At 36.8% G+C, this 27,389-nt stretch overlaps 1 protein-coding gene across 2 annotated transcripts in view; it reads left to right on the forward strand.

Annotated features, from left to right (window-relative positions):
• Positions 1–27,389, forward strand: part of LOC128658135 (calpain-13-like) — a 278,722-nt gene that overhangs the window by 43,816 nt on the left and 207,517 nt on the right. For both annotated transcript variants that reach the window (XM_053712635.1, XM_053712634.1), the window contains exons 3-4: positions 5,510–5,579; positions 16,023–16,141. In XM_053712635.1, the coding sequence (XP_053568610.1) occupies positions 5,510–5,579; positions 16,023–16,141 (189 nt within the window). The remainder of the gene's footprint in view (positions 1–5,509; positions 5,580–16,022; positions 16,142–27,389) is intronic.

The raw sequence follows: 27,389 nt of genomic DNA on the forward strand, positions 1-27,389 counted from the left end.
AGTGGTCATTGAAAGCAATGGTCAATGTCCCTTTAAGCAGGATTAAGGATGAGGCAAAAGAGTGGTCAGGCAAAGCAATGGTCAAATATCCAAAAAGCAGGTAGCAGAGAAAACACTCATGGAGCCAAGAATCAGGAAGCAGGAATGCTATCCGACAAACGGACAGCAAAGGAAAGTCCCGCCGAAGATTTAAAGGCCAGTGACATGTGGGGGTGTAACACAGGAAGGCCGCATCAGGTTGCTAGGCAACGTGATGCACCCACAGTGATACAGAGAGAGATCCAGGAGCCGCAGCAACACAGCAATGATCGGATCATGACAGGTAGATCACAGACATGACGTATATGTGTATATATTGCGTTCTGTGTGAGTTTGATGAGCATTACATGGGAGCATCCTGTATTTTAATGGGGAAACATCGCTGTGAGTGTGTAATATTCAAAGCACTGCCCTCCATGTGTGTGAAATGTAGTTAATGTACAGTGTTAAATATATATATGCATTATTTGAAGTGTTCATACACAGAAACCATTTTGAACAGTCTACAGACACCACCACCTCAGATTTCGCAGATGAGTGGCAATGTGGGCAGAAGCTGCAATTCCTGGGAGAGACGTTGCCATTTGTCAGAATAGAGAGGGTCAGCCCATTTTTTTTTTAAATATATTGCCAAATCCTCAGACTGCGAGACTGATGAGGCCAAAGTTCTCATGGGTCTGACTATGTGTTGAATATCAAGGCCTAAGAGTGAGAATTAGAGGTTAGAGTTTGGCTTATGGTTTCAGGTTAATTTAAAGTCAAGGGTTAGGGGTCAATTTACTAATGTGCGAGCCGACATGGTACGATATAGCGTATCATGTCCGCTGCACATCGATAAATGCCGACAGCATATGCTGTCGTAATTTATCATTGGTGCAATACCGCCCCTTGCAGATTTGAGGCCAATCGGCCGCTAGCAGGGGGTGTCAATCAACCCGATCGGGTAGATTTCTATCCGCCACTTCAGAGCAGGCGGACAGGTTATGGAGCAGCGGTCTTTAGTATGGAGCTTGATAAATTGACCCCCAAGTGTTTAACTTGGGCTAAAAGGGACGTTAAAGTACAAGAAGAAAATTCTTAAGTATGTTATGTCACTATTGCATATAACTACATGTTTATGTTTAGGATTAGACGGCCAGAAAATACTTAGAGAATGTAATGTAAAATGATTTGCAATGCACTTTCATTATTTATTTTACCATCTTTTCTAATAATTTACTTATTTTCCTACTACTGGAAGCTGTAAGAGCACATGGAAGAATTCACGAGCCTAACCTTGCTACTTATCTGTCCATTATATGCAGTTTGTTATCTTATCATTTCTACTGAGGCCAAACACAATGAAAGAAGCAAGCCCTGTTATCTCTAGAGCAAGTCCAGATTGGCTACTACAAATAAGAAAAGTGGTGGATATAGTTTGACCATTAAGACCAATTGCAGCAAACAAGCTCTTAATCGGTTCTAATATTCAGACTCTGTTGATAGATTACTCTACGTTGGAAATACTTTGTAATTACAAGGTGTTTACTGACCCTTCAAGGGTTATTTCTAACATTATGGTTACAATTAAGGTTGTAGTTATGGTTATCATATTAATAGTATTAACAGGACTTTGCTACCATTTCAACCTTTCTAAAATGCCACATGAATTTTCAACATCTGTGAGAAGCCTAACTGTTATTACTATGCTAAATCTAAAGTAACTAGTAGATATATTTTACATTATTAAAGGGACATGACCCCCTACATTTTTCTGTCATGATTTAGACAGAACATACCATTTTACACAACTTACTAATTTACTTCTATTGTCAAATTTGCTTAATATTCTTGTTGAAATAGCATTAATGCACTATTGGAGGCTAGCTGAACTCATCAGGTGAGCTAATATATACATATTTGCAACCACCAAAAAACAGCAGCTAGCTCCCATTAGTGCATTGCTGTTCCTCAGCCTACCTAGGTTTACTGTCTGTCACAATCAAGCAATCTGGCTTCATATGGAATAGGGCACGAATAGTGCTCCCTTACCATTTGAAGGCAGATGACTGCAGCCCACAAAGAGCAAGTCTCAGTTGTCACTTTACAACCGAGACTGCATGAGCTTCCAACAAGTCCAATGTAGATTTACGTTATGCGGGATGCTGGGCCTTGCACTGCATGACTTAGATCTACACCGGTTTGAGAAGGGGTTAAATAATAATTATTTGTAATGTGCCAACAGCAGAGGGCGAACAATAAATACAGACAAGACAGGGAGGGCAGACTGGAATGGAAGGATTACAGGGCATTATTTGCTAGAGAGCTTACAATCACTATATTGATGCCTATATTAGTTTCTGAGTTGGTTTATAATGTGTATTTGTGTTCAAGAAAGATAAATTCAAATAAAATAGAATAAATGCAGGTGAGTTTTTATATGAGGCAAGGGAGGTTACAATGAATTAAATCAATACAATCTAAAGATGAAGAGGGAGACATTATTATGGGTTAAAAATCAAGTTGAATTACAAGTCATCTGGCTTTGGTAATCTGTTCAGTTCACAAGACTGGGTCTCAATTCAAAGAACTTATCGATTATAGCTAGGTAGTATTAGTATCAAGAACATACTCTCTGCCTCGCTACACAAGATTCTCCCCTAGTTTTGAAAGCTTCAAGCGCTTCCTAAACACTCTACTGTTCAGTGATGCATACAACCTACACTAAACTTTCCTAACCCCAGTTCCTCTCCTACTTTGTTATCCACCTTGAACCCCCTTAGCATATAAGCCTAAGAGCCCAGCTATTTATAAATCACCTTCATAAGAGCTGACTACAACAGTGAAACTCTCGGCAGGGCCCTTTACCCATTTGATCCCTATAAATGTTACCTTGTATACAATGCCTATGTTTATAGCGCTTTAGAATCATGCCAGTGATCTCACAAATAGATTTGTTAAGAGAGGATATAAGAGGGACACCCTGGTAAATTTTAAGAAGCAAGTGGATGTTTTGGAAAGAGGCTCCTTATTTGTCTCTAAATGTAGTTCTAATGTTGTGAAAGCAAAAGTTTATCACCACTTACAGCAGTAAATACCATAAAATATCTGGTATCATCAGAGATTCATTGCCAATTTTGCAAATTGATGATAAACTTAGAGATGTTTTAAGTGCTGGCTGCACTTTTGTGTCCAGAAAGGTGAGAACTTTGGGTAATTCATTATCACCGTCCATGTTTCCTGGGTATAATAAAGCTAATTGTCTCTCTCTGAAACAAGGTTTCTTTAAATATAACCGCAAAATATGCAAGTCTTGCTCATATGCTATTTTTGGTAAAGAATTTACCTCCCAAGTTATAGTAATACATCAGTATTCTACTTGCAACTCTTGTTTTGCAATATATCTTTTGACCTGTAGGGGATGCTGTAAGCAATATGTAGGTTTACCTACCCGTGCTCTCAAGGATCATTTTTTAAAACACTTGAGAGCTATTGAGAATCCAGAGTCCACTACACCGATTCATTTACATTTTAAAAGGGAACATAATGATGACAGTTCACTTTTGGCATTTCAGCGTATACAAATCATTCCAAGACACCCCAGAAGGGGGAATAGGGAAGAAGACCTTAGACAGCGTGAAGTCTTTTGGATATTCCATTTGGACACTAGAATGCCAAAAGGCTTGAATTCCGAGTGGGATGTTAAATTATTTGTGTATTCTCTAGAATTATTATTTCTCTTTCTTTTTTTCACATTATATAGTTAGCCATTATTGTTATTATTTGTTTTATTTTATCTTTATATCTGTATACACAATTCTTTTTTTTTATTCATGCTTCTCCTTATATTATATTATATCGTATTTTGTATTTTCACCCCCCTTAAATTGCACCTTATTTACTTGAATAGATAATGATGCAAATATATGTGTTTACTATACAGAGTTGTTTCTGTGTGCACGATCAGAGGTATATGATTGGTGTTTTATTTAAGGGGGAGGAGAATTGTGTGGTACAAATAGGATGTGCTAGCACTTGCTTCTTATGGGTCACTGACAAAGTACAATATGTAATCTATGAAACATGTTTGACCGACCTTTCTTTGTGATGTGTACAATCTTTTTAATTTGTGCCTATTAAACGTTTTGCTTTTAATTATCGTGTCCTGTGAAGTTCCGGGTGCTGCCTCTCTGTTCTTGTTGGAGAATCTGTTGGTACTCTACAAAAAAATAATAATAATAATAATAATAATACTCTAGAGATCTGATGATCAGAAATCTGACACATTTTGTGCTACAGATTGCTTTATCAAAGATCTTTCATAAACAAATTGGAAGAGCACAAAATGAATCTCTATAGCATGGGTTTTCAAAGTGTTAGGCAGTGGACCTCCCCTTAGAAATTTACAAGACAGAACCACTCAATAAAATATTTTTTTTCCTCTTTAAAAAAAATTGTAATGTTTATTTTTAGTTTTAATTTGGGGAATTTACATCTGATCCAGGGTTTTAATTTGCACTCTGTTACTCCTGTGTTAAATATAAGTTACAGAGCAAGACAACTAACACAATGCAGTGTATGAGCGATTTCAAGCACAGTGCCTTTATTCCACCTATATATCGCCCTTTGCCTTATTCCACCACAAAATGGCAAGTGGCATTTCCTTAAATGCTTTAGAGCCCCCCAGGGGAGTCCCGCCTCACACTTTGAAAACCACTGCTCTATAGTATGTCTGTCCTGATATTTACATGGTTTAACATTTGGAAAAATACACATATATATTTTTATTCCATTGCACAGTCATAATCTATGACCTTATTTGACTTAAACAGATTACCAAAGTCAGGTGACTAGTAATTCTACTTTATTAACCCCTAATAATGTCTCTCTTTATGTTTGGATTGGATTGATTGTTAGCTCTGAAATGGCTCTGAAGGACCTGTATGGATGAGGTCTAAGGCAAATGTGGTATATGGGAAGTTTACACCAAACTTTCTGAAATCCAGCACCTTTATGGAAGCAAGATACATGTCTATTTATTGTCTGAAATGAAACTTGTTTTTCAAGGTAGGTTACAGGCTATGAAATTTGCCATAATTAGGCTAAATCCAAGCTTGGAAGAAATACCTAGAAGAGAATTCCCAGTTACTGATGTATTCACATAGTATTTACCCTGAAGTGTATCACTGCATATCATAGTATAGCAACAGTTCATGCAGCCAAAGTGCAAACCAGGTGCAAGATGGCTTTATAGACATGTTTAGTACAGGACTTAAAGGTATACTGAGAAGACATCCCAAATATTTGAAACACACATTGCTTTAGGCAGGTTACAGGAAACTATCACTGCTACTTTGTACAATTTGAAGTGGCCCAATCCAGGACTCCAATGATGTTTAGACTGTAATAATCATGGTATTTATGATAAACAAGAAAATTTCAATTAAAATAAAAATGTGTAAATAACACCCTTAATATTTTTTTTCCACAGGAAATTTGTAAGGAGCCAAGATTAATAATGGATGGAGCTAGCTTTCTTGACATTAAACAAAGTAAACTAGGTAAGAATTATTTTTTTCTAATAATAATAATGATAACACTAAGGGATGATGGGCAAACTATCAAATCTTTGTTCTATTTCACAAAATCAGTAGGTTAAAGAAGAGGATAAAACTGTCCACTGTGAATATTGTGTGATAGTAAATATAAATACTTTTATATTTTTAAAAACACTTTACTGTGTAATAAAACTAAAGGCTACTAAGCGCTGGAACTGGCAAAATACCATATAAGGCTAGGTTAGGTTACGACTAGAGTCAAGTTAGGGTAAACTTGTATGCAAGAGTAAGTGACAAAACAAACCTTTTGCACTATTTTGATCAGCAGTTCAACAATTACTCTACAACAATTTTGACTGGTAATAAAAATATATAAATTTTTGCATTTAGCTTCTGTTCTGCTAAAATTTGCCAACATTGGGCTAGATTACAAGTGGCTCACTAACTGTTGCGCACAAGTGATATCCTGTTTTTGCACGTGTCGGATATAGCGCATATTACAAGTTGAAAGTAAATGTGATCGCAGTCGCATTTTATGCTTGGCAGGTTAGCAAGACTAAAACCCTTGTGTAAACGGTAGTGTGTTAAAAAAGTAGCATAAAACACAGAAATGGATTCAAAATTACAGTTACACTCAATTAAACACCATTAAACACAATTTGATAAAAAGTATTTATATATATATATATATATATATATAAAGTTATAAGGGTTAAAAGGAATATGGTATATGACAAAATGTTTGACTGCAAAGGGTTCTATTGTGTATTAGATATGTGCAACTCTAAAAAGTTAGTTTCATTTAGTTTTCATTAGTTAAATAAATAATTTTGTCTCGGCAAATTAGTTTAGTTAAGTTTAAAAACATGTGTTTCGACAAATTAGTTATGTTAAGTTAAATTGTTTTTTCGGATCCGTTCGTTTTTTCAGATCCATTCTTTATTCATATTCATTATTCTATTCTAAAGTTTAGAATAGAATAATGCATATGTATAAAGAATGGATCCAAGAAAACAAAAGGATCCGAAAAAACGATTTAACTAAACATAACTAATATGCCTCTGATTGCCGAAACAGAATAATTTTAAAGCCGCCGCCACCCACATCGTTGACACTAAATAAAGCTATTAACCCCTAAACAGCCGTCTCCCCACATCGCCAACACTAACTAAACCTATTAACCCCTAAACTGCCGCCACCCTCACATAACCGACACTAACTAAACCTATTAACCCCTAAACCGCCATTCCCCGACATCATCGACACTAACTAAAACTATTAACCCCTAAACCGTCGTTCCCCGACATGGCCGACACTAACTAAACCTATTAACCCCTAAACCACAGTTCCCAGACATTGCCGACACTAACTAAAGATATTAACCCCTAAACAGCAGTTCCCTGACATCGCCAACACTAACTAAAACACTAAATAAACCTATTAACCCCTAAACCGCCATTCCTAAACATCGCCAACACTAACTAAACCTATTAACCCCTAAATCACCGTACACCCACATCACCAACACTAACTAAAACACTAAATAAACCTATTAACCCCTAAACTCCACCCCCACCCCCACATTGCCAACATTAACTAAACCTATTAACCCCTAAACTGCCGCCCCCCCCATCGCAACAACCTAAATTAAACTATATTAACCCCTAAACCTAACACCCCCTAACTTTAACATAATTAAAATAGACCTAAATTAAAGTTACAATTATTAACTAACTACCTATTTAAAAATAAAGACAAACTTATCTGTGAAATAAAAATAAAACCTAAGCTAGCTACAATATTACTATTTACTAACTACCTAGTTAAAATAAATACAAACTTACCTGTGAAATAAAAATAAAACCTAAGCTTACACTAATAAAACCTAACATTACTAAAATTAAAAAATCTAACATTACTAAAAACCAAAAAAAACTAAGATTTCAAAAAAATTTAAACTACAATTAAAAAAAATAATAAACACTAAAATTAAAAAAATTAAAAAAACTACCATTACAAAAAATAACAAACGAAATGATCCAAAACAATAAAAATTATTTCAATTCTAATACCCCATTTAAAAAAAAAACTCCCCAAAAAACCCTAATCTATAATAAACTACCAAGGGCCCTTAAAAGGGCCTTTTGTAGGGCATTGCCCTAAAGTTAACAGCTCTTTTACTAAAAAAAAATTTTTTCCCATTAAAAATAAAATTGCCTAATCTAAAAAAAACACCCCAAAAATAAAAAAATCCCATTACAAAAAATAACAAACGAAATTATCCAAAATAATAAAAATTATTCCTATTCTAATACCCCATTTAAAAAAATAAAAAACCCACCCCAAAAATAAAAAACCCTTATCTATAATAAACTACCAATAGCCCTTAAAAGGGCCTTTTGTAGGGCATTGCCCTAAAGTTAACAGCTCTTTTACTAAAAAAATTACAACAAACACCCCCTAACATTACAAACCCCCACCCCCCCAAAACCCACAAAATAAAACAAACCAAACTAAAAAAAAACAACTAATCTACCCATTGCCCTGAAAGGGGCATTTGTATGGGCATTCAGTAGTGATGTCGCGAACATAAAAATTAAACGGGCGAACCGGGCGAACCGCCATAGACTTCAATAGGCAGGCGAATTTTAAAACCCACAGGGACTCTTTCTGGCCACAATAGTGATGGAAAAGTGGTTTCAAGGGGACTAACACCTGGACTGTGGCATGCCGGAGGGGGATCCATGGCAAAACTCCCATGGAAAATTACATAGTTGATGCAGAGTCTGGTTTTAATCCATAAAGGGCATAAATCACCTAACATTCCTAAATTGTTTGGAATAACGTGCTTTAAAACATCAGGTATGATGTTGTATCGATCAGGTAGTGTAAGGGTTACGCCCGCTTCACAGTGCGCAGTGTAGGTGATATACCTGCCCTGACCATGCTTTGCAGACCAGGTATCAGTGGTCAGATGGACCCTTGCCCCAACACTGTGTGCCAGACATGCCATTATAGCAGACTTATATGGCTTTGGCGTTGCTTTTTGGTAATTAGAAGGCTGCTAAATGGCATAAATGGTTGTAAATGCTTCTCTGGGATCCCGTTTGTTCAGAAATAGCAGACTTATATGGCTTTGGCGTTGCTTTTTGGCAATTAGAAGGCTGCTAAATGCCACTGCGCACCACACGTGTTTTATGCCCAGCAGTGAAGGGGTTAATTTGGGAGCATGTAGGCAGCTTGTAGAGTTAATTTTAACTTAAGTGTAGTGTAGTAGACAACCCAAAGTATTGATCTAGGCCCATTTTGGTATATTTAATGCCACCATTTCACCGCCAAATGCGATCAAATAAAAAAAAATTGTTCACTTTTTCACAAACTTTAGGTTTCTCACAGAAATTATTTACAAACAACTTATATGGCTTTGGCGTTGCTTTTTGGTAATTAGAAGGCTGCTAAATGCCACTGCGCACCACACATGTTTTATGCCCAGCAGTGAAGGGGTTCATTTGGAAGCATGTAGGCAGCTTGTAGAGTTAATTTTAGCTTAAGTGTAGTGTAGTAGTAGACAACCCAAAGTATTGATCTAGGCCCATTTTGGTATATTTCATGCCACCATTTCACCGCCAAATACGATCAAATTTAAAAAAAACTTAAATTTTTTCGCAATTTTAGGTTTCTCACTGAAATTATTTACAAACAGCTTGTGCAATTATGGCACAAATGGTTGTAAATGCTTCTCTGGGATCCCCTTTGTTCAGAAATAGCAGACTTATATGGCTTTGGCGTTGCTTTTTGGTAATTAGAAGGCCGCTAAATGCTGCTGCGCATCACACGTGTATTATGGCTAGCAGTGAAGGGGTTAATTAGGTAGTTTGTAGGGAGCTTGCAGAGTTAATTTTAGCTTTAGTGTAGAGATCAGCCTCCCACCTGACACATCAGACCCCCTGATCCCTCCCAAACAGCTCCCATCCCTTCCCCACCCCACAATTGTCCCCACCATCTTGTCTGCCAGTACTAAAATAAAAGGTTTTTAATTTTTTTTATTTTTTTTAGCATATTTACATATGCTGTGGTGTAGCATCCCCCCCAAAACAGCTCTCTAACCCTCCCCATCTGCCTTATTGGCGGCCATCTTGGGTACTGGCAGCTGTCTGCTATTATTTTACAGTCAAAAAAAGTGTTGTGTTTTTTTAAATGTACACTACTGTTACACCAGATATGAGTGGTGGCACTGGCAAGTGGGCACAGTATAGGCTGTGAGCCTGACACACACGCTGGCAGGCATATTAGATTACACAGGAAAAAAATAAAATGCAGACTGATGTTCTAGCCCTAAAAGGGGCTTTTTGGGGTGCTGTCCTTACAGCAGAGATCAGATGAGTCCTTCAGGACTGTAGTGGACACTGAATACACTAGCCTAGCTATCGATTTCCCTATTAAATCAGCAGCAGCTACACTGTCCCTCCTCTCACTAAGAATGTAGCTTCCAAATGAATCTAAAATGGATGCTGTCCAGGAGGTGGGAGGGTCTGGGAGGGAGGGTCTGCTGCTGATTGGCTGTAATGTGTCTTCTGACTGTGAGGTACAGGGTTAAAGTTTACTCAATGATAAAGAATAGGGGGCGGACCGAACATTGCATATGTTCGCCGTCCGCGGCGGACGCGAACATGCTATGTTCGCCGGGAACTATTTGCCGGCGAACTATTCGCGACATCACTAGCATTCAGCTCTTTTTCGGCCCAATAAAAAAAAAGTCCTAATCTAAAAAAAAAAAAACCCCAAAAAAACAAAAGAAATACCTTACACGAACCCCAAAATTGATACTCACAGTTGTGAAGACCGGCAAAAGATTTTCATCCCAGCGGCAAAGCAAAGGATGAATGTCTTTTGCTGGACTTCAGCAACTGTGAGTACCAATTTTGGGGTTAGGTATTTTTTTTTGTTTTTTGGTGGTTTTTTTTTTAGATTAGGGCTTTTTTAATTTAATCAGCCGATAGGAATGAGAGCAGCTTAAATCCTATTGGCTGTTCAAATCAGCCAATAGGATTTAAGCAGCTCTCATTCCTATTGGATGATTTGAATTTTTCAGCCAATAGGAATGCATTGGTACCCCAATATAACAGTGGAGGATCTCCACGTCGGACCGATGGAACTCCGCCTGGAACTCTGCCTGAACCACCTCCTGGATCTCCATCTCCGCGCATCCACTGACCGCTCCGCCTCCGCTGGGATGAAGATAGAAGAGGCCGGTCCTGCAATGGATACAGATGAGCCGCCTGGATGAAGATGCTTCGCCACTGGGATGAAGAACTTTCGCCGGACTTCAGCAACTATGAGTACCGATTTTAGGGTTAGTGTTAGGTATTTTTGGGGGGGGGGTTTTGGGGTTTTTTTTTTTATTTATTTTTATTTTAATGGGCCGAAAAACAGCTGAATGCCCTTTTAAGGGCAGTACAAGAGCTGAATGCCCTTTTAAGGACAGTACAGAGCTGAATGCATTTTTAAGGGCAATGGGTAGATTAGGATTTTTTTGTTAGGTTTTTTTTTTTTGTTTGGGGGGTGGGGGTTTGTAATGTTAGGGGGTGTTTGTTGTAAACTTTTAGCAAAAAAGCTGTTAACTTTAGGGCCTTTGGTAGTTTATTATAGATTATGTTTTTTTATTTTGGGGAGTTTTGTTGTTTTTTTTTAAACGGGGAATTAGAATAGGAATATTTTTTATTCTTTTGGATTATTACGTTTTGTTATTTTTTGTAATGGGATTTTTTTATTTTTTGTAATTTTAGTGTTTATTATTTTTTGGTAATGTTAGTTTTTTTTTAGTTTAACCTTAAGTTTTATTTTTATTTCACAGGTAAGTTTGTATTTATTTTAACTAGGTAATTAGTAAATAGTTTTATTGTTGCTAGCTTAGGTTTGTATTTATTTTAAAGTAGGAAATTAGTTAATAATTGTAACTTTAATTTAGGTCTATTTTAATTATGTTAAAGTTAGGGGGTGTTAGGTTTAGGGGTTAATATAGTTTAATTTAGGTTGTTGCAATGTGGGGGCGGTGGTTTAGGGGTTAAGCAGTTTAGTTAGTGTTGGTGATGTGGGGGGACGGCGGTTTAGGTGTTAATAACTGTATTTAGTGTTTTAGTTAGTGTTGGCGATGTGGGTGTTTGGCGGTTTAGGGGTTAATATGTTTAGTTAGTGTTGACGATGTCGGGGAACTGTGGTTTAGGGGTTCATAGGTTTAGTTAGTGTCAGTGATGTTGGGGAACTGCGGTTTAGGGGTAATAGGTTTAGTTAGTGTTGGCAATGTTTGGGAACGGCAGTTTAGGGGTTAATAGATTTAGTTAATGTTGACAATATTTGGGAACTGCGGTTTAGGGGGTTAATAGGTTTAGTTAGTGTCGGCGATGTTGGGGAACTGCGGTTTTTGGGGTAATAGGTTTAGTTAGTGTTGGCAATGTTTGGGAATGGCGGTTTAGGGGTTAATAGATTTAGTTAGTGTTGGCGATGTCGGGGAACTGTGGTTTAGGGGTTAAAAGGTTTAGTTAGTGTCGGGGAATGGCGGTTTAGGGGCTAATAACTTTATTTAGTGATTTAGTTAGTGTCGGCTATGTCGGAACTGCGGTATAGATTAGAACAATGAAAAATTCTTAATATGAACAAAGAATTGATCCAAAAATTCGGAAACTGATTTATTAATTTTTCAAATTTTTCGTGATTTTAGTTATGGTGCCGATTCGGAAATTCGGATTCATTCGAATCTCTATATCTACCAAAATTTGGCCGAAAACAAAATTCAGTCGAAACGAATTGCATGTGTCTATTTTGTATATACATACATATACATGTCAAAATATGGGTATGTATGTATATATATATATATGAATATATGTGTGTGTACAGATATATTTAAGTATTTTTGTATTTTACTGTATATTTACTCTACATATTTAAATTTTAATATTGTTCACTTACAGGATAATGTAATTTGTATTGTAAATACATATTTCTATATATATTCTATATATACTTCTTATTGTATATCTATTCCTATAGATATATAGGTACAGATATCTTTTTTTATATTAACATTATCATATAGCCTATATAATAAAAGGCCAGGTAATGTTTGTCCGATGCAGTCATGCGCAGTAGAGACTGTGCGACAAACATACCTAGCCCTGAGACTGCGTGAGACAAACATTCACAGGTGGCGAGCTCAGACAAACATTCACAGGCGGCGAGCTGAAATTAAATGCATCTGCCTCTGAGACAGCTGAGTAGCCTGGGACAAACAATGACAGGCGGGAGCTGAAGACGGCGATTGTCCGGTAAGGCACAGATGAGGTGGTGCTTGCACACTAACAGCTGACTGGAGTCCTACGTTCTCTCCCCTATATTCCGGGCTGCTCAGCTGTCTGAGTCCTTTAACTTTAGCCCGAAACAATAACACCTGCACCTGCCAGCACCGCCGCCTGTGATTGAGGACTGTGTTGCACTGAACTGTTATATGGAGGATTTGTTTGACAAGTTATGTAGAATATGTATGACACTGCATTTATATTGAGGAGAATGTTGTATGTTAAAATAAGTATATACGTGTGACACCAAGTAACTCTGTGGTGGGTGATGGATGTTTGTGACAATTTAGGAGAGATATGTGTGTCAGTGAGTTAAGAGGGTAGGGCTTTGTTTGACACCTGTATAGAGAGAAAATAGGTCTCTGTGGGGACTGTGTGATATTTGTCAGCTCTATGGAAGAGATGTGGTCTGTGCTTGTGAGTTGGTGAATGCAGAGTGGTATGTGTGTGGCTAGGTTTGTTATGTGAAAAAAGGAGGTCAATGTTTGTGTTTCTGTGATACTAAACAGTTATATAGAGCTAGGATGTTTGTGTAACACATGGAAGTGGCCTATGTGAAGCTTAAATATATGGTGTATGGGGGGGGCTCAACTACTGGGTTGTTAGAGGTGTGTTATTGGTGTTAAAGGGTCAAAAGAAAGGAGAAATGTACAAACATACCTGGCCCTGTACGAAGTCGAGACTGCGCGAGTCGCTTACACATTTTGGCCCGTGTACACAGGCTTTAACACTAGTATAAATATATTTAATAATAAATATGACATTATTTGCTATGTGAAGAGCATAGGTAAGTATAATATGCGTAACACACATTGGGGTTCGAGCATTAGGTCTAGCGCGATGTCAGGTTAGCGTACGTAAAAAATGACGTCTTAAATCTCGTTATTGAAACATTTAATATAAAATATTAAAAAAATTATTAATATGAAAAATGATTATAGCTACTGTAAAAAATGCTAAATAATCTATAGAATACAGTATATATGTATATTTTTAAAGTATCTATAATATTTTCTAATAATTATTATTAACTTTTAACAGCAATTTAAAATATGGGGAGGTGAAAAGTGAGTTTAAAATCCTCCACTAAATCCAAATTGTAGAGAAAATAACTCATTGTGTAAACCATTTACAAATCTAGACAAGTCAGAAGACTTGATTTTACCCAAGAAACTCTCTGATTACACTGTTTCCAATGCAGCAAAGGATTCTGGGTGAGATATGCAAATGACTCACTTTTTTACTTCTAGCCTGCTTTTTAAGGCAGACTTCCCTTTACACCATAGCATCGCCGCATTACGAAGCTTCTAAGCTTAGCTAGGGGTAGTACAGTGATTCAGACCAATCTCAGGACAGCTGTTTCGTGGTTATTGCCACTCATCAGCTGGGAGTAGGTTGAATCACTGCTTGATAAAGTTGTTTTCTGGGGGAAATACAACAGCAATTTAAAATAATGCGGCAATGCTATGGCTTAAAGGGAAGTCTGCCTTATAAAGCAGGCTAGAAGTAAAAAAGTGAGTCATTGTGAACCTCATTTGCATATCTCACCCAGAATTCTTTGCTGCATTGGAAACAGTGTAATCAGAGAGTTTCTGGGGTAAAAGCAAGTCTTCTGACTTGTCTAGATTTGTAAATGGTTTACACAATTAGTTATTTTATCTACATTTTGGATTTAGTGGAGGATTTTAAACTCACTTTTCGCCTCCCCATATTTTAAATTGCTGTTGTATTTCCCCCAGAAAACAACTTTATCAAGCAGTGATTCAACCTACTCCTAGCTGATGAGTGGCAATAACCACGAAACAGCTGTCCTGGGATTGGTCTGAATCACTGTACTACCCCTAGCTAAGCTTAGAAGCTGTGTAATGCGGCGATGCTATGGCGTAAAGGGAAGTCTGCCTTAAAAAGACAATGTAATCAGAGAGTTTCTGGGGTAAAAGCAAGTCTTCTGACTTGTCTAGATTTGTAAATGGTTTACACAATGAGTTATTAACTTTTAATAATATTTTATATTTAATATTTCAATAACGCGATTCAAGATCAGTAATTTTTCATGTGCGCTAACTTAACACCATGTTAGACCTTAATTGCAAACCCTGATGCGCATATTTTACATTCTTATGTTCTTTACATAGAAAATAATGTAATTTTTATTATTATATATATATATATATATATATATATTTCAATATATATATGATAATGTTAATGTAAAATATAAACCTATACATATATATTTATAGGAATAGATATACAGGTAAGTATGGGTATATACCAATATATACTGTATATAGTAATATGTATTTACAATAAAAATTACATTATTCTGTATGTAAAGAACATTGGAAAGTGAAAAATTCATTACTGCTTTTGGGTTTTTCGAGCTATCAATAGGTGTTATTGTTTTTTATTCTGCTCTCTCCATTGAATACGTTAATGCGTTTGCGATATCTGGTTAACACGCCGTCACTTGCAGGGAGACTTTTTACTTTCAGCTAAGTGTGCCATTTGTAATCTGACCTATTAGTAGTTTATTAATGGAAATGTGTTAAGCCTATATTTCCCAAATGTCCAACTAAGGTAGCAGAGCAGCAGCTTGGCAACATTTTAATCTTAAATAAAGAGAAAGTACTAATAGTGCTACTGCCACAAGCCAGCAGCACACAAAAAAACAAACATCTTTTTCTGTATGTATTTTTTTAATGGAATCAAAAGTAGTGAAGAGCAAAAATTAAACTTACATGAGCATTGGCTGACACAGGAATCAAAGGAAAAGTACATTGCTGGATCATTATTGAATAATGCAAACTGTAAATTTGAAGCCTTTCCCTTTTTAAAAGAACAGTTTTAACCAAATGAATGAATCAGCTGTTTTTTTTTTCCATTTGTTTCTTTATTTGTTAAAGGGGCAATCATTTTTCTTTTTTCAAACTAATGAAAAGAATACAACAAGATTAGTGACATTGCACACATCTAATATATATTACCATTTTGGACACATCAGACTGAAAGAATACAAGACGACATAGTGTATTTGGACTGTCAATTAATTTTGAGATTGTTGAGTAAGTTTTTGTTTCACAATTTGCAGGTGACTGCTGGGTTTTATCTGCAATGGGATCTGTTACCCGTAACAAGAATTTACTGGAAAATATTTTGCCATTGAACCAAGAATTCACCACAAAATATGCTGGAATCTTTCATTTCAGGGTATGACAAATTTGTTATGATTGTTTTTCATGAAGTGTTAGTTTTGCTCACTAAACAGGCATGGAAGTTAATTAGGTATTTTATTTTACAATTGCAAAGTGTCCCTTTAAGTAAAAACTTCAGCTCCTACTGAGCATGTGCAAAAGTGCACAGTATATACGTATATGAATTTTATGATTAGCTGATGGCTGTCACATGATACAGGGGCAGGGAAAATTGGATTAACCTTGAAATTTGCCAGAAAATATTTTGCTGCTCATTTCATGTGAGTGCTATTGCATTATCTTTTTATTGTGTATATGTCAGTTTATCAAGCCTACTGTATTTAGAGGTTCTTTTCAGTGGCAACTGGTGAATTTTGAAGATGAGGCGCTAGACCCCATCTCTTGAAAAGATGATACACACACACACCATATAAATATGTACAAAGCCCCAATCACTGTGTAACCTGTGAAAATAACAGCAGATACATGCATGACCTACAAAAAGTTACTAGCCCACTACATTACAGTACAAGCATCACCATTTATGAGAGCTGCTTGTTGTGTATATTTATATTATTGCAACCAGGATTTTAATCATTGTACATTGTTCCGCCCTTTCCTAAGGGCTGCCTGGCAAAGCAATAGACTTGAAAGTTTCAGAAATTTTAAACTTATTATTTTTAATTTATTTCTTATCTAAATATTTTTTGTTCGTGTGTTATCCATTATTCTTCATGTGCATACACTGTCTCTATAATAATTCTGTCATGTGACTCTAATTCTCGCACATGCAGTAAGTTACTAGGCCATAAGGGGGTGCTATTTCTGCAATGTAACATTTACAATAGACCCATAATATCACATTCTGGTAACGGTTGTAAATTTAATAATAATACCAAAATAATCTCCCTTAACAATGATAATTGTAATTGTTACTACCAGTAAATGTAACAAAATAGTGGCATCATTAGGGCCCAGGGGACATGAATAAATAAATACATTGCAAACTTGCAACAACCACTAGTCTACCAGTGACTAACCTTATCAAAGACACATACCATCACCCGGAAGAAAGCTGAAGCGCTGCACCTTTTTCTATCACAGTAGAACTTCTAAATTGCAATAGTACTGTGTCCCAGCTCTACTAACAGCCACCGTGGTAAAGTTGGTTTGATGTTCGATATTTGACAGATTTTCGAACATTCAAAGCTCAATAGCACCTCAACGATAACAGCTATAAACCTTGTGTTAGTCTAGTTTTGAAAGAAAAAATGTGTACAACACTGCACAGGTCTTGTTTTCCTGACTCCGACAAAAAATAAACAATGGAACCATATTTTATTCTCAAGGTTGTGTACAATATGTGCACAGTCAATGGAAGTTGCAAGGGACCGTCAACAAAGCGCATCACTACATTTTTGGGCACAGTTTATAAATTCAAAAGCTCCCTGATCACATGACCTAGAAACTTCAAATTAATGTAGTATGTTTTAGAGAGCTAGCCACACATTGCACAGCATTTAGTTTATCAAAAAAATGATGCACATTTTATTAATAATCTGATATAGGTGCTAAAAAGGCTTTGAAATCCAATAGCTTCAAAGTCACATGACCTAGATAGTTCTAATCAAAATTGTATCCTTCAGATGGATGGGACACACATTGCACAGCCTTTAGAATTACAAAAAAACTGATACACATGTTATTAATAAGCTAATATAGGTGCTAAAAAGTCTTTGAAATTCAATAGCTTCAAAGTCACATGACCTAGATAGTTCAAATCAAATCTGTATTTTTCAGATGGATGGAACACACATTGCACAGCCTTTAGAATTACAAAAAACTGATGCACATTTTATTAATAAGCAGATATAGGTGCTAAAAAGGCTTTGAAATTCAATAGCTTCAAGGTCACATGACCTAGGATGTTCAAATCAGTACAGTATCCTTCAGATAGATGGGCCACACATTGCACAGCTTTTAGAGTTGCAAAAAACTGATACACATTTTATTAATAAGCAGATATAGGTACTAAAAATGCTTTGAAATTCAATAGCTTCAAAGTCACATGACCTAGATAGTTCAAATCAAATCTGTATCTTTCAGATGGATGGGACACACATTGCACAGCCTTTAGTTTTGATTACAACTGATGCACATTTTATTAATAAGCTGATATAGGTGCTAAAAAGTCTTTCAAATTCAATAGCTTCAAAGTCACATGACCTAGATAGTTCTAATCAAAATTGTATCCTTCAGATGAATTGGACACACATTGCACAGCCTTTAGTTTTGATTACAACTGATGCACATTTTATTAATAAGCTGATATAGGTGCTAAAAAGGCTTTGAAATGAAATAGCTTCAGTCACATGACCTAGATACTTCTAATCAAAATTGTATCCTTCAGATGAATTGGACACACATTGCACAGCCTTTAGAATTACAAAAAAACTGATACACATTTTATTAATAAGCTAATATAGGTGTTAACAAGGCTTTTAAATTCAATAGCTTCAAAGTCATATGACCTAGATAGTTCAAATCAAATCTGTATTTTTAAGATGGATGGGACACACATTGCACAGCCTTTAGAATTACAAAAAAACTGATGCACATTTTATTAATAAGCAGATATAGGTGCTAAAAAGGCTTTGAAATTCAATAGCTTCAAGTTCACATGACCTAGGATGTTCAAATCAGTACAGTATCCTTCAAATGGATGGGACACACATTGCACAGCCTTTAGAATTACAAAAAACTGATGCACATTTTATTAATAAGCAGATATAGGTGCTAAAAAGGCTTTGAAATGCAATAGCTTCAAGTTCACATGAACTAGGATGTTCAAATCAGTACAGTATCCTTCAGATGGATGGGCCACACATTGCACAGCCTTTAGTTTTGATTACAACTGATGCACATTGTAGTAATATGCTGATATAGGTGCTAAAAAGGCTTTGAAATGCAATAGCTTCAAGTTCACATGACCTAGGATGTTCAAATCAGTACAGTATCCTTCATATGGATGGGACACACATTGCACAGCCTTTAGAATTACAAAAAACTGATGCACATTTTATTAATAAGCTAATATAGATGCTAAAAAGGCTTTGAAATTCAATAGCTTCAAAGTCACATGACCTAGGTTGGTCAAATCAGTACAGTATCCTTCAGATGGATGGGATACACATTGCACAGCCTTTAGAATTAACAAAAAACTTATGCAAATTTTATTAATAAGCAGATATATGTGCTAAAAAGGCTTTGAAATTCAATAGCTTCAAGATCACATGACCTAGGATGTTCAAATCAGTACAATATCCTTCAGATGGATGGGCCACACATTGCACAGCCTTTAGTTTTGATTACAACTGATGCACATTTCATTAATAAACTGATATAGGTGCTAAAAAGGCTTTGAAATTCAATAGCTTCAAAGTCACATGACCTAGATAGTTCTAATCAAAATTGTATCCTTCAGATGGATGGGACACACATTGCACAGCCTTTAGAATTACAAAAAACTGATGCACATTTTATTAATAAGCTGATATAGATGCTAAAAAGGCTTTGAAATTCAATAGCTTCAAAGTCACATGACCTAGATAGTTCTAATCAAAATTGTATCTTTCAGATGGATGGGACACACATTGCACATCCTTTAGAATTACAAAAAACTGATGCACATTTTATTAATATGCAGATATAGGTCTTAAAAAGGCTTTGAAATTCATTAGCTTTGTGGTCACATGACCTAGGTTAGTCAAATAACAATTTGGACCTTTAGGGATGGGCCACACATTGCACAGCCTTTAGTTTAGCAAAAAACTAATGCACATTTTAATAATAAGCTGATATAGGTGCTAAAAAAGGCTTTGAAATTCAATAGCTTCAAGGTCACATGACCTAGGATGTTCAAATCAGTACAGTATCCTTCAGATGGATGGGCCACACATTGTACAGCCTTTAGTTTTGATTACAACTGATGCACAGTTTATTAATAAGCTGATATAGGTGCTAAAAAGGCTTTGAAATTCAATAGCTTCAAAGTCACATGACCTAGGTTGGTCAAATCCATGTAGTATTCTTCTTAAGGGAGCATATTGCAGAGCCTTTATTTTTGCAAAAAACTGATGCACATTTTATTACCAAGCTGATATAGGTGCTAAAAAGGCTTTGAAATTCAATAACTTTAAATCACATGACCTAGGTTGGTCAAATAACAATTTGATCCTTTAAAGGGATGGGCCACACATTGCACAATTTTTATTTTAGCCAAAAACTAATGCACATTTTATTAATAAGCTGATATAGGTGCTAAAAAGGATTTGAAATTCAATAGCTTAAAAGTCACGTGACCTAGGTTGGTCAAATCAGTGCAGTATCCTTCAGATGGATGGGCTACATATTGCACAGCCTCTAGTTTTGAATAAAACTGATGCACATTGTATTAATAATTTGATATAGGTGCTAAAATGGCTTTGAAATTCAATAGCTTCAAAGTCACATGACCTAGATAGATCTAATCAAAATTGTATCCTTGAGATGGATGGGACACACATTGCACAGCCTTTAGAATTACAAAAAGCTGATACACATTTTATTAATAAGCAGATATAGGTGCTAAAAAGGCTTTGAAATTCAATAGCTTCAAAGTCACATGACCTAGGATGTTCAAATCAGTACAGTATCCTTTAGATGGATGGGCCACACATTGCACAGCCTTTAGTTTTGAATAAAACTGATGCACATTTTATTAATAAGCTGAAATAGGTGCTAAAAAGGCTTTGAAAATCAATAGCTTCAAGGTCACATGACCTAGGTTGGTCAAATCAGTACAGTATCCTTTAGATGGATGGGCCACACATTGCACAGCCTCTAGTTTTGAATAAAACTGATGCACATTTTATTAATAAGCTGATATAGGTGCTAAAAAGGCTTTGAAATTCAATAGCTTCAAGGTCACGTGACCTAGGTTGGTCAAATAACAATTTGGGGCGCGATCCGATATATGACCCAGGTTTCGGCGCAAGCGTGGAAACCTGCGCCGCCCGTAGTTTCACCTCGCACATCGAGCTATCACATATATGGCGCCAACAGTTGCTAAAGTGCCGTAAGTCAGACAAACTAGCGATATTCCAGAAATAAGCGTAAGTACAAATTTCTGGAGTCGCCAGTGACTTACGGCACTTTAGAAACTGCCGCCGCCTAAAAAAACTAACTAAAGTATAAAATCTCCCGTTACTGTCTAACACGCCTCCCAAAAATAGCCTGACACGTATACCCCTATATCCGCAATCCCCCCTCTCACTCCTAACAATAAATGTATTAACCCCTAAACTGCCGCTCCCAGACCCCGCCGCTACCTAAATTATATGTATTACCCCCTAATCTGACCCCCATACACTGCCGCCACCTATATTATATGTATTAACCCCTAATCTGAGCCCCCTACACAGCGGCCACCTATATTAACTATATTACCCCCTAAACCTAAGTCTAACCCTAACACCCCCTAACTTAATTATTTTTTAAATAAATCTAAATAATATTAATATTATTAACTAAATTATTCCTATTTAAAACTAAATACTTACCTATAAAATAAACCATAAGATAGCTACAATACAATTAATAATTACATTGTAGCTATTTTAGGGTTTATATTTATTTTACAGGTAACTTTGTATTTATTTTAACTAGGTACAATAGCTATTAAATAGTTAATAACTATTTAATAGCTACCTAGTTAAAATAATTACAAAATTACCTGTAAAATAAATCCTAACCTAAGTTACCATTATACCTAACACTACACTATCAATAAATTAATTAAATAAACTACAATTATCTAAAGTAAAATACAATTAAATACACTAAACTATATTACAAAAAACAAACAAAAACTAAATTACAAAAAATAAAAAAAATTACAAGAATTTTAAGCTAATTACACCTAATCTAAGCCCCCTAATTAAATTAAAAAAGCCCCCCAAAATAATAAAATTTCCCTACCCTAAACTAAATTACAAAAGTAATCAGCTCTATTACCAGCCCTTAAAAGGGCCTTTTGTGGGGCATTGCCCCAAAGTAATCAACTCTTTTACCTGTAAAAAAAAAGCACAATCCCCCCCATTACAACCCACCACCCACACACCCCTACTCTAAAACACCGATCCCCCCTTAAAAAATCCTAAGTCAACCCCCCAAGTGGTCCTTGCCTGTCCTGAAGACCGGCGGAGAAGGTCCTGTTCCAGGCGGTGACATCTTCTTCCAAGCGGCGATCTCTTCTTCTTCCAGGAACCAGCCAGTGCGGAGCGGAGTAGTTGAAGACCGATGACCGCGGAGCTGAAGACCGTCCACTCTGGAACTGAAGACCGCGGAGCCATGGAGCGTGGAGGATCCTCTTCATACGATCTCCGCCGTACACTGAATAGGAATTCAAGGTAAGCGATTAAAAATGGCGTCCCTTGAATTCCTATTGGCTGATTTGAGCCTTCATATTCAAATCAGCCAATCAGATGAGAGCTACTGTAATTCTATTGGCTGATTTGAATAGCCAATAGAATAAAAGCTACTGTAATTCTATTGGCTATTCTAATCAGCCAATAGAATTACAGTAGCTCTTATTCTATTGGCTATTCAAATCAGCCAATAGAATTAAAGTAGCTCGCATCTGATTGGCTGATTTGAATTTGAAGGCTCAAATCAGCCAATAGGAATTCAAGGGACGCCATTTTTAATCGCGTACCTTGAATTCCTATTCAGTGTACGGCGGTGATCGTATGAAGGGGATCCTCCATGTTCCGGCTACGGTCTTCAGTTCCAGAGGTCTTCGGTTCCAGCGTTGCCGGTCTTCAGTTCCAGATGGACGGTCTTCAGCTCCGCGGTCATGGGTCTTCAACTCCTCCGCTCCGCGCCGGCTGGATCCTGGAAGAAGAAGAGGCCGCCTCCTGGAACAGGACCTTCTCCGCCGGTCTTCAGGACAGGTAAAGAGCACTTGGGGGTTAGACTTAGGTTTTTTTTAAGGGGGGATTGGGTGGGTTAGAATAGGGGTATGTGGGTGGTGGGTTGTAATGGGGGGGTCTTGGTTTTTTTACAGGCAAAAGAGCTGATTTCTTTGGGGCATGCCCCACAAAAGGCCCTTTTAAGGGCTGGTAATAGAGCTGTTAACTTTTGTAATTTAGATTAGGGTAGGGAAATTTTTTTATTTTGGGGGGCTTTGTTATTTTATTAGGGGGCTTAGAATAGGTGTAATTAGCTTAAAATTCTTGTAATCTTTTTTATTTTTTGTAATTTAGTGTTTGTTTTTTTTTTGTAATTTAGTTTAGTGTATTTAATTGTAGTTTAGTTTAGATATTTGTAGTTTATTTAATTTATTGATAAACTACAAATATCTAAGGCCTAGATTTGGAGTTCGGCGGTAGAAGGGCTGTTAACGCTCCGCGGGCTTTTTTCTGGCCGCACCATAAATTTAACTCTGGTATCGAGAATTCAAACAAATGCTGCGTTAGGCTCCAAAAAAGGAGCGTAGAGCATTTTTACCGCAAATGCAACTCTCGATACCAGAGTTGCTTACGGATGCGGCCAGCCTCAAAAACGTGCTCGTGCACGATATCCCCATAGGAAACAATGAAGCTGAAAAAAAACCTAACACCTGCAAAAAAGCAGCGTTCAGCTCCTAACGCAGCCCCATTGTTTCCTATGGGGAAACACTTCCTACGTCTGCACCTAACACTCTAACATGTACCCCGAGTCTAAACACCCCTAACCTTACACTTATTAACCCCTAATCTGCCGCCCCCGCTATCGCTAACCCCTGCATATTATTATTAACCCCTAATCTGCCGCTCCGTAAACCGCCGCAACCTACGTTATCCCTATGTACCCCTAATCTGCTGCCCTAACATCGCCGACCCCTATATTATATTTATTAACCCCTAATCTGCCCCCCACAACGTCGCCGACACCTGCCTACACTTATTAACCCCTAATCTGCCGAGCGGACCTGAGCGCTACTATAATAAAGTTATTAACCCCTAATCCGCCTCACTAACCCTATCATAAATAGTATTAACCCCTAATCTGCCCTCCCTAACATCGTCGACACCTAACTTCAATTATTAACCCCTAATCTGACGACCGGAGCTCACCGCTACTATAATAAATGGATTAACCCCTAAAGCTAAGTCTAACCCTAACACTAACACCCCCCTAAGTTAAATATAATTTAAATCTAACGAAATAAATTAACTCTTATTAAATAAATTATTCCTATTTAAAGCTAAATACTTACCTGTAAAATACATCCTAATATAGCTACAATATAAATTATAATTATATTATAGCTATTTTAGGATTTATATTTATTTTACAGGCAACTTGGTAATTATTTTAACCAGGTACAATAGCTATTTAATAGTTACCTAGTTAAAATAATAACAAATTTACCTGTAAAATAAATCCTAACCTAAGATATAATTAAACCTAACACTACCCTATCAATAAATTAATTAAATAAACTACCTACAATTACCTACAATTAACCTAACACTACACTATCAATAAATTAATTAAACACAATTCCTACAAATAAATACAATTAAATAAACTAGCTAAAGTACAAAAAATAAAAAAGAACTAAGTTACAAAAAATAAAAAAATATTTACAAACATAAGAAAAATATTACAACAATTTTAAACTAATTACACCTACTCTAAGCCCCCTAATAAAATAACAAAGTCCCCCAAAATAAAAAATTCCCTACCCTATTCTAAATTAAAAAAGGTAAAAGCTCTTTTACCTTACCAGCCCTGAACAGGGCCCTTTGCGGGGCATGCCCCAAGAATTTCAGCTCTTTTGCCTGTAAAAAAAAACATACAATACCCCCCCCCCCACATTACAACCCACCACCCACATACCCCTAATCTAACCCAAACCCCCCTAAAATAAACCTAACACTAAGCCCCTGAAGATCTTCCTACCTTGTCTTCACCATCCAGGTTCACCGATCCGTCCTGAAGAGCTCCTCCGATGTCCTGATCCAAGCCCAAGCGGGGGGCTGAAGAGGTCCATGATCCGGTCAAAGTCTTCATCCAAGCGGGGCAGAAGAGGATCTTCCATCCGATTGAAGTCTTCATCCAAGCAGCATCCATCCGGAGCGAAGCGGCAGGATCCTGAAGACCTCCAGCGCGGAACATCCATCCGGCCCGACAACTGAACGACGAATGACTGTTCCTTTAAGGGACGTCATCCAAGATGGCGTCCCTCGAATTCCGATTGGCTGATAGGATTCTATCAGCCAATCGGAATTAAGGTAGGAATTTTCTGATTGGCTGATGGAATCAGCCAATCAGAATCAAGTTCAATCCGATTGGCTGATCCAATCAGCCAATCAGATTGAGCTCGCATTCTATTGGCTGTTCCGATCAGCCAATAGAATGCGAGCTCAATCTGATTGGCTGATCGGATCAGCCAATCGGATTGAACTTGATTCTGATTGGCTGATTCCATTCCAAAATTTTTTTACAGGCAAAAGAGCTGAAATTCTTGGGGCATGCCCCGCAAAGGGCCCTGTTCAGGGCTGGTAAGGTAAAAGAGCTTTTACCTTTTTTAATTTAGAATAGGGTAGGGAATTTTTTATTTTGGGGGGCTTTGTTATTTTATTAGGGGGCTTAGAGTAGGTGTAATTAGTTTAAAATTGTTGTAATATTTTTCTTATGTTTGTAAATATTTTTTTATTTTTTGTAACTTAGTTCTTTTTTATTTTTTGTACTTTAGCTAGTTTATTTAATTGTATTTATTTGTAGGAATTGTGTTTAATTAATTTATTGATAGTGTAGTGTTAGGTTAATTGTAGGTAATTGTAGGTAGTTTATTTAATTAATTTATTGATAGGGTAGTGTTAGGTTTAATTATATCTTAGGTTAGGATTTATTTTACAGGTAAATTTGTTATTATTTTAACTAGGTAACTATTAAATAGCTATTGTACCTGGTTAAAATAATTACCAAGTTGCCTGTAAAATAAATATAAATCCTAAAATAGCTATAATATAATTATAATTTATATTGTAGCTATATTAGGATGTATTTTACAGGTAAGTATTTAGCTTTAAATAGGAATAATTTATTTAATAAGAGTTAATTTATTTCGTTAGATTTAAATTATATTTAACTTAGGGGGGTGTTAGAGTTAGGGTTAGACTTAGCTTTAGGGGTTAATCCATTTATTATAGTAGCGGTGAGCTCCGGTCGTCAGATTAGGGGTTAATAATTGAAGTTAGGTGTCGACGATGTTAGGGAGGGCAGATTAGGGGTTAATACTATTTATGATAGGGGTTAATAACTTTATTATAGTAGCGCTCAGGTCCGCTCGGCAGATTAGGGGTTAATAAGTGTAGGCAGGTGTCGGCGACGTTGAGGGGGGCAGATTAGGGGTTAATAAATATAATATAGGGGTCGGCGGTGTTAGGGGCAGCAGATTAGGGGTACATAGGGATAACGTAGGTGGCGGCACTTTGCGGTCGGAAGATTAGGGGTTAATTATTTTAAGTAGCTGGCGGCGACGTTGTGGGGGGCAGGTTAGGGGTTAATAAATGTAATACAGGGGTCGGCGGGGTTAGGGGCAGCAGATTAGGGGTACATAAGTATAACGTAGGTGGCGGTCGGCAGATTAGGGGTTAAAAATTTTTAATCGAGTGGCGGCGATGTAGGGGGAGCTCGGTTTAGGGGTACATAGGTAGTTTATGGGTGTTAGTGTACTTTAGGGTACAGTAGTTAAGAGCTTTATGAACCGGCGTTAGCCCAGAAAGCTCTTAACTACTGCTATTTTCCTGCGGCTGGAGTTTTGTCGTTAGAGCTCTAACGCTCACTTCAGAAACGACTCTTAATACCGGCGTTAGAAAGATCCCATTGAAAAGATAGGATACGCAATTGACGTAAGGGGATCTGCGGTATGGAAAAGTCGCGGCTGAAAAGTGAGCGTTAGACCCTTTAATCACTGACTCCAAATACCAGCGGTAGCCTAAAACCAGCGTTAGGAGCCTCTAACGCTGGTTTTCACGGCTAACGCCAAACTCCAAATCTAGGCCTAAGATAGCTACAATACAATTTGTAACTTAGGTTAGGATTTATTCTACAGGTAAATTGGTAATTATTTTAACTAGGTAGCTATTAAATAGTTATTAACTATTTAATAGCTATTGTACCTAGTTAAAATAAATACCAAGTTACCTTTAAAATAAATATAAACCCTAAAA

Source organism: Bombina bombina, chromosome 4 (genome assembly GCF_027579735.1).
Source record: "Bombina bombina isolate aBomBom1 chromosome 4, aBomBom1.pri, whole genome shotgun sequence".
Lineage (NCBI taxonomy): Eukaryota > Metazoa > Chordata > Amphibia > Anura > Bombinatoridae > Bombina > Bombina bombina.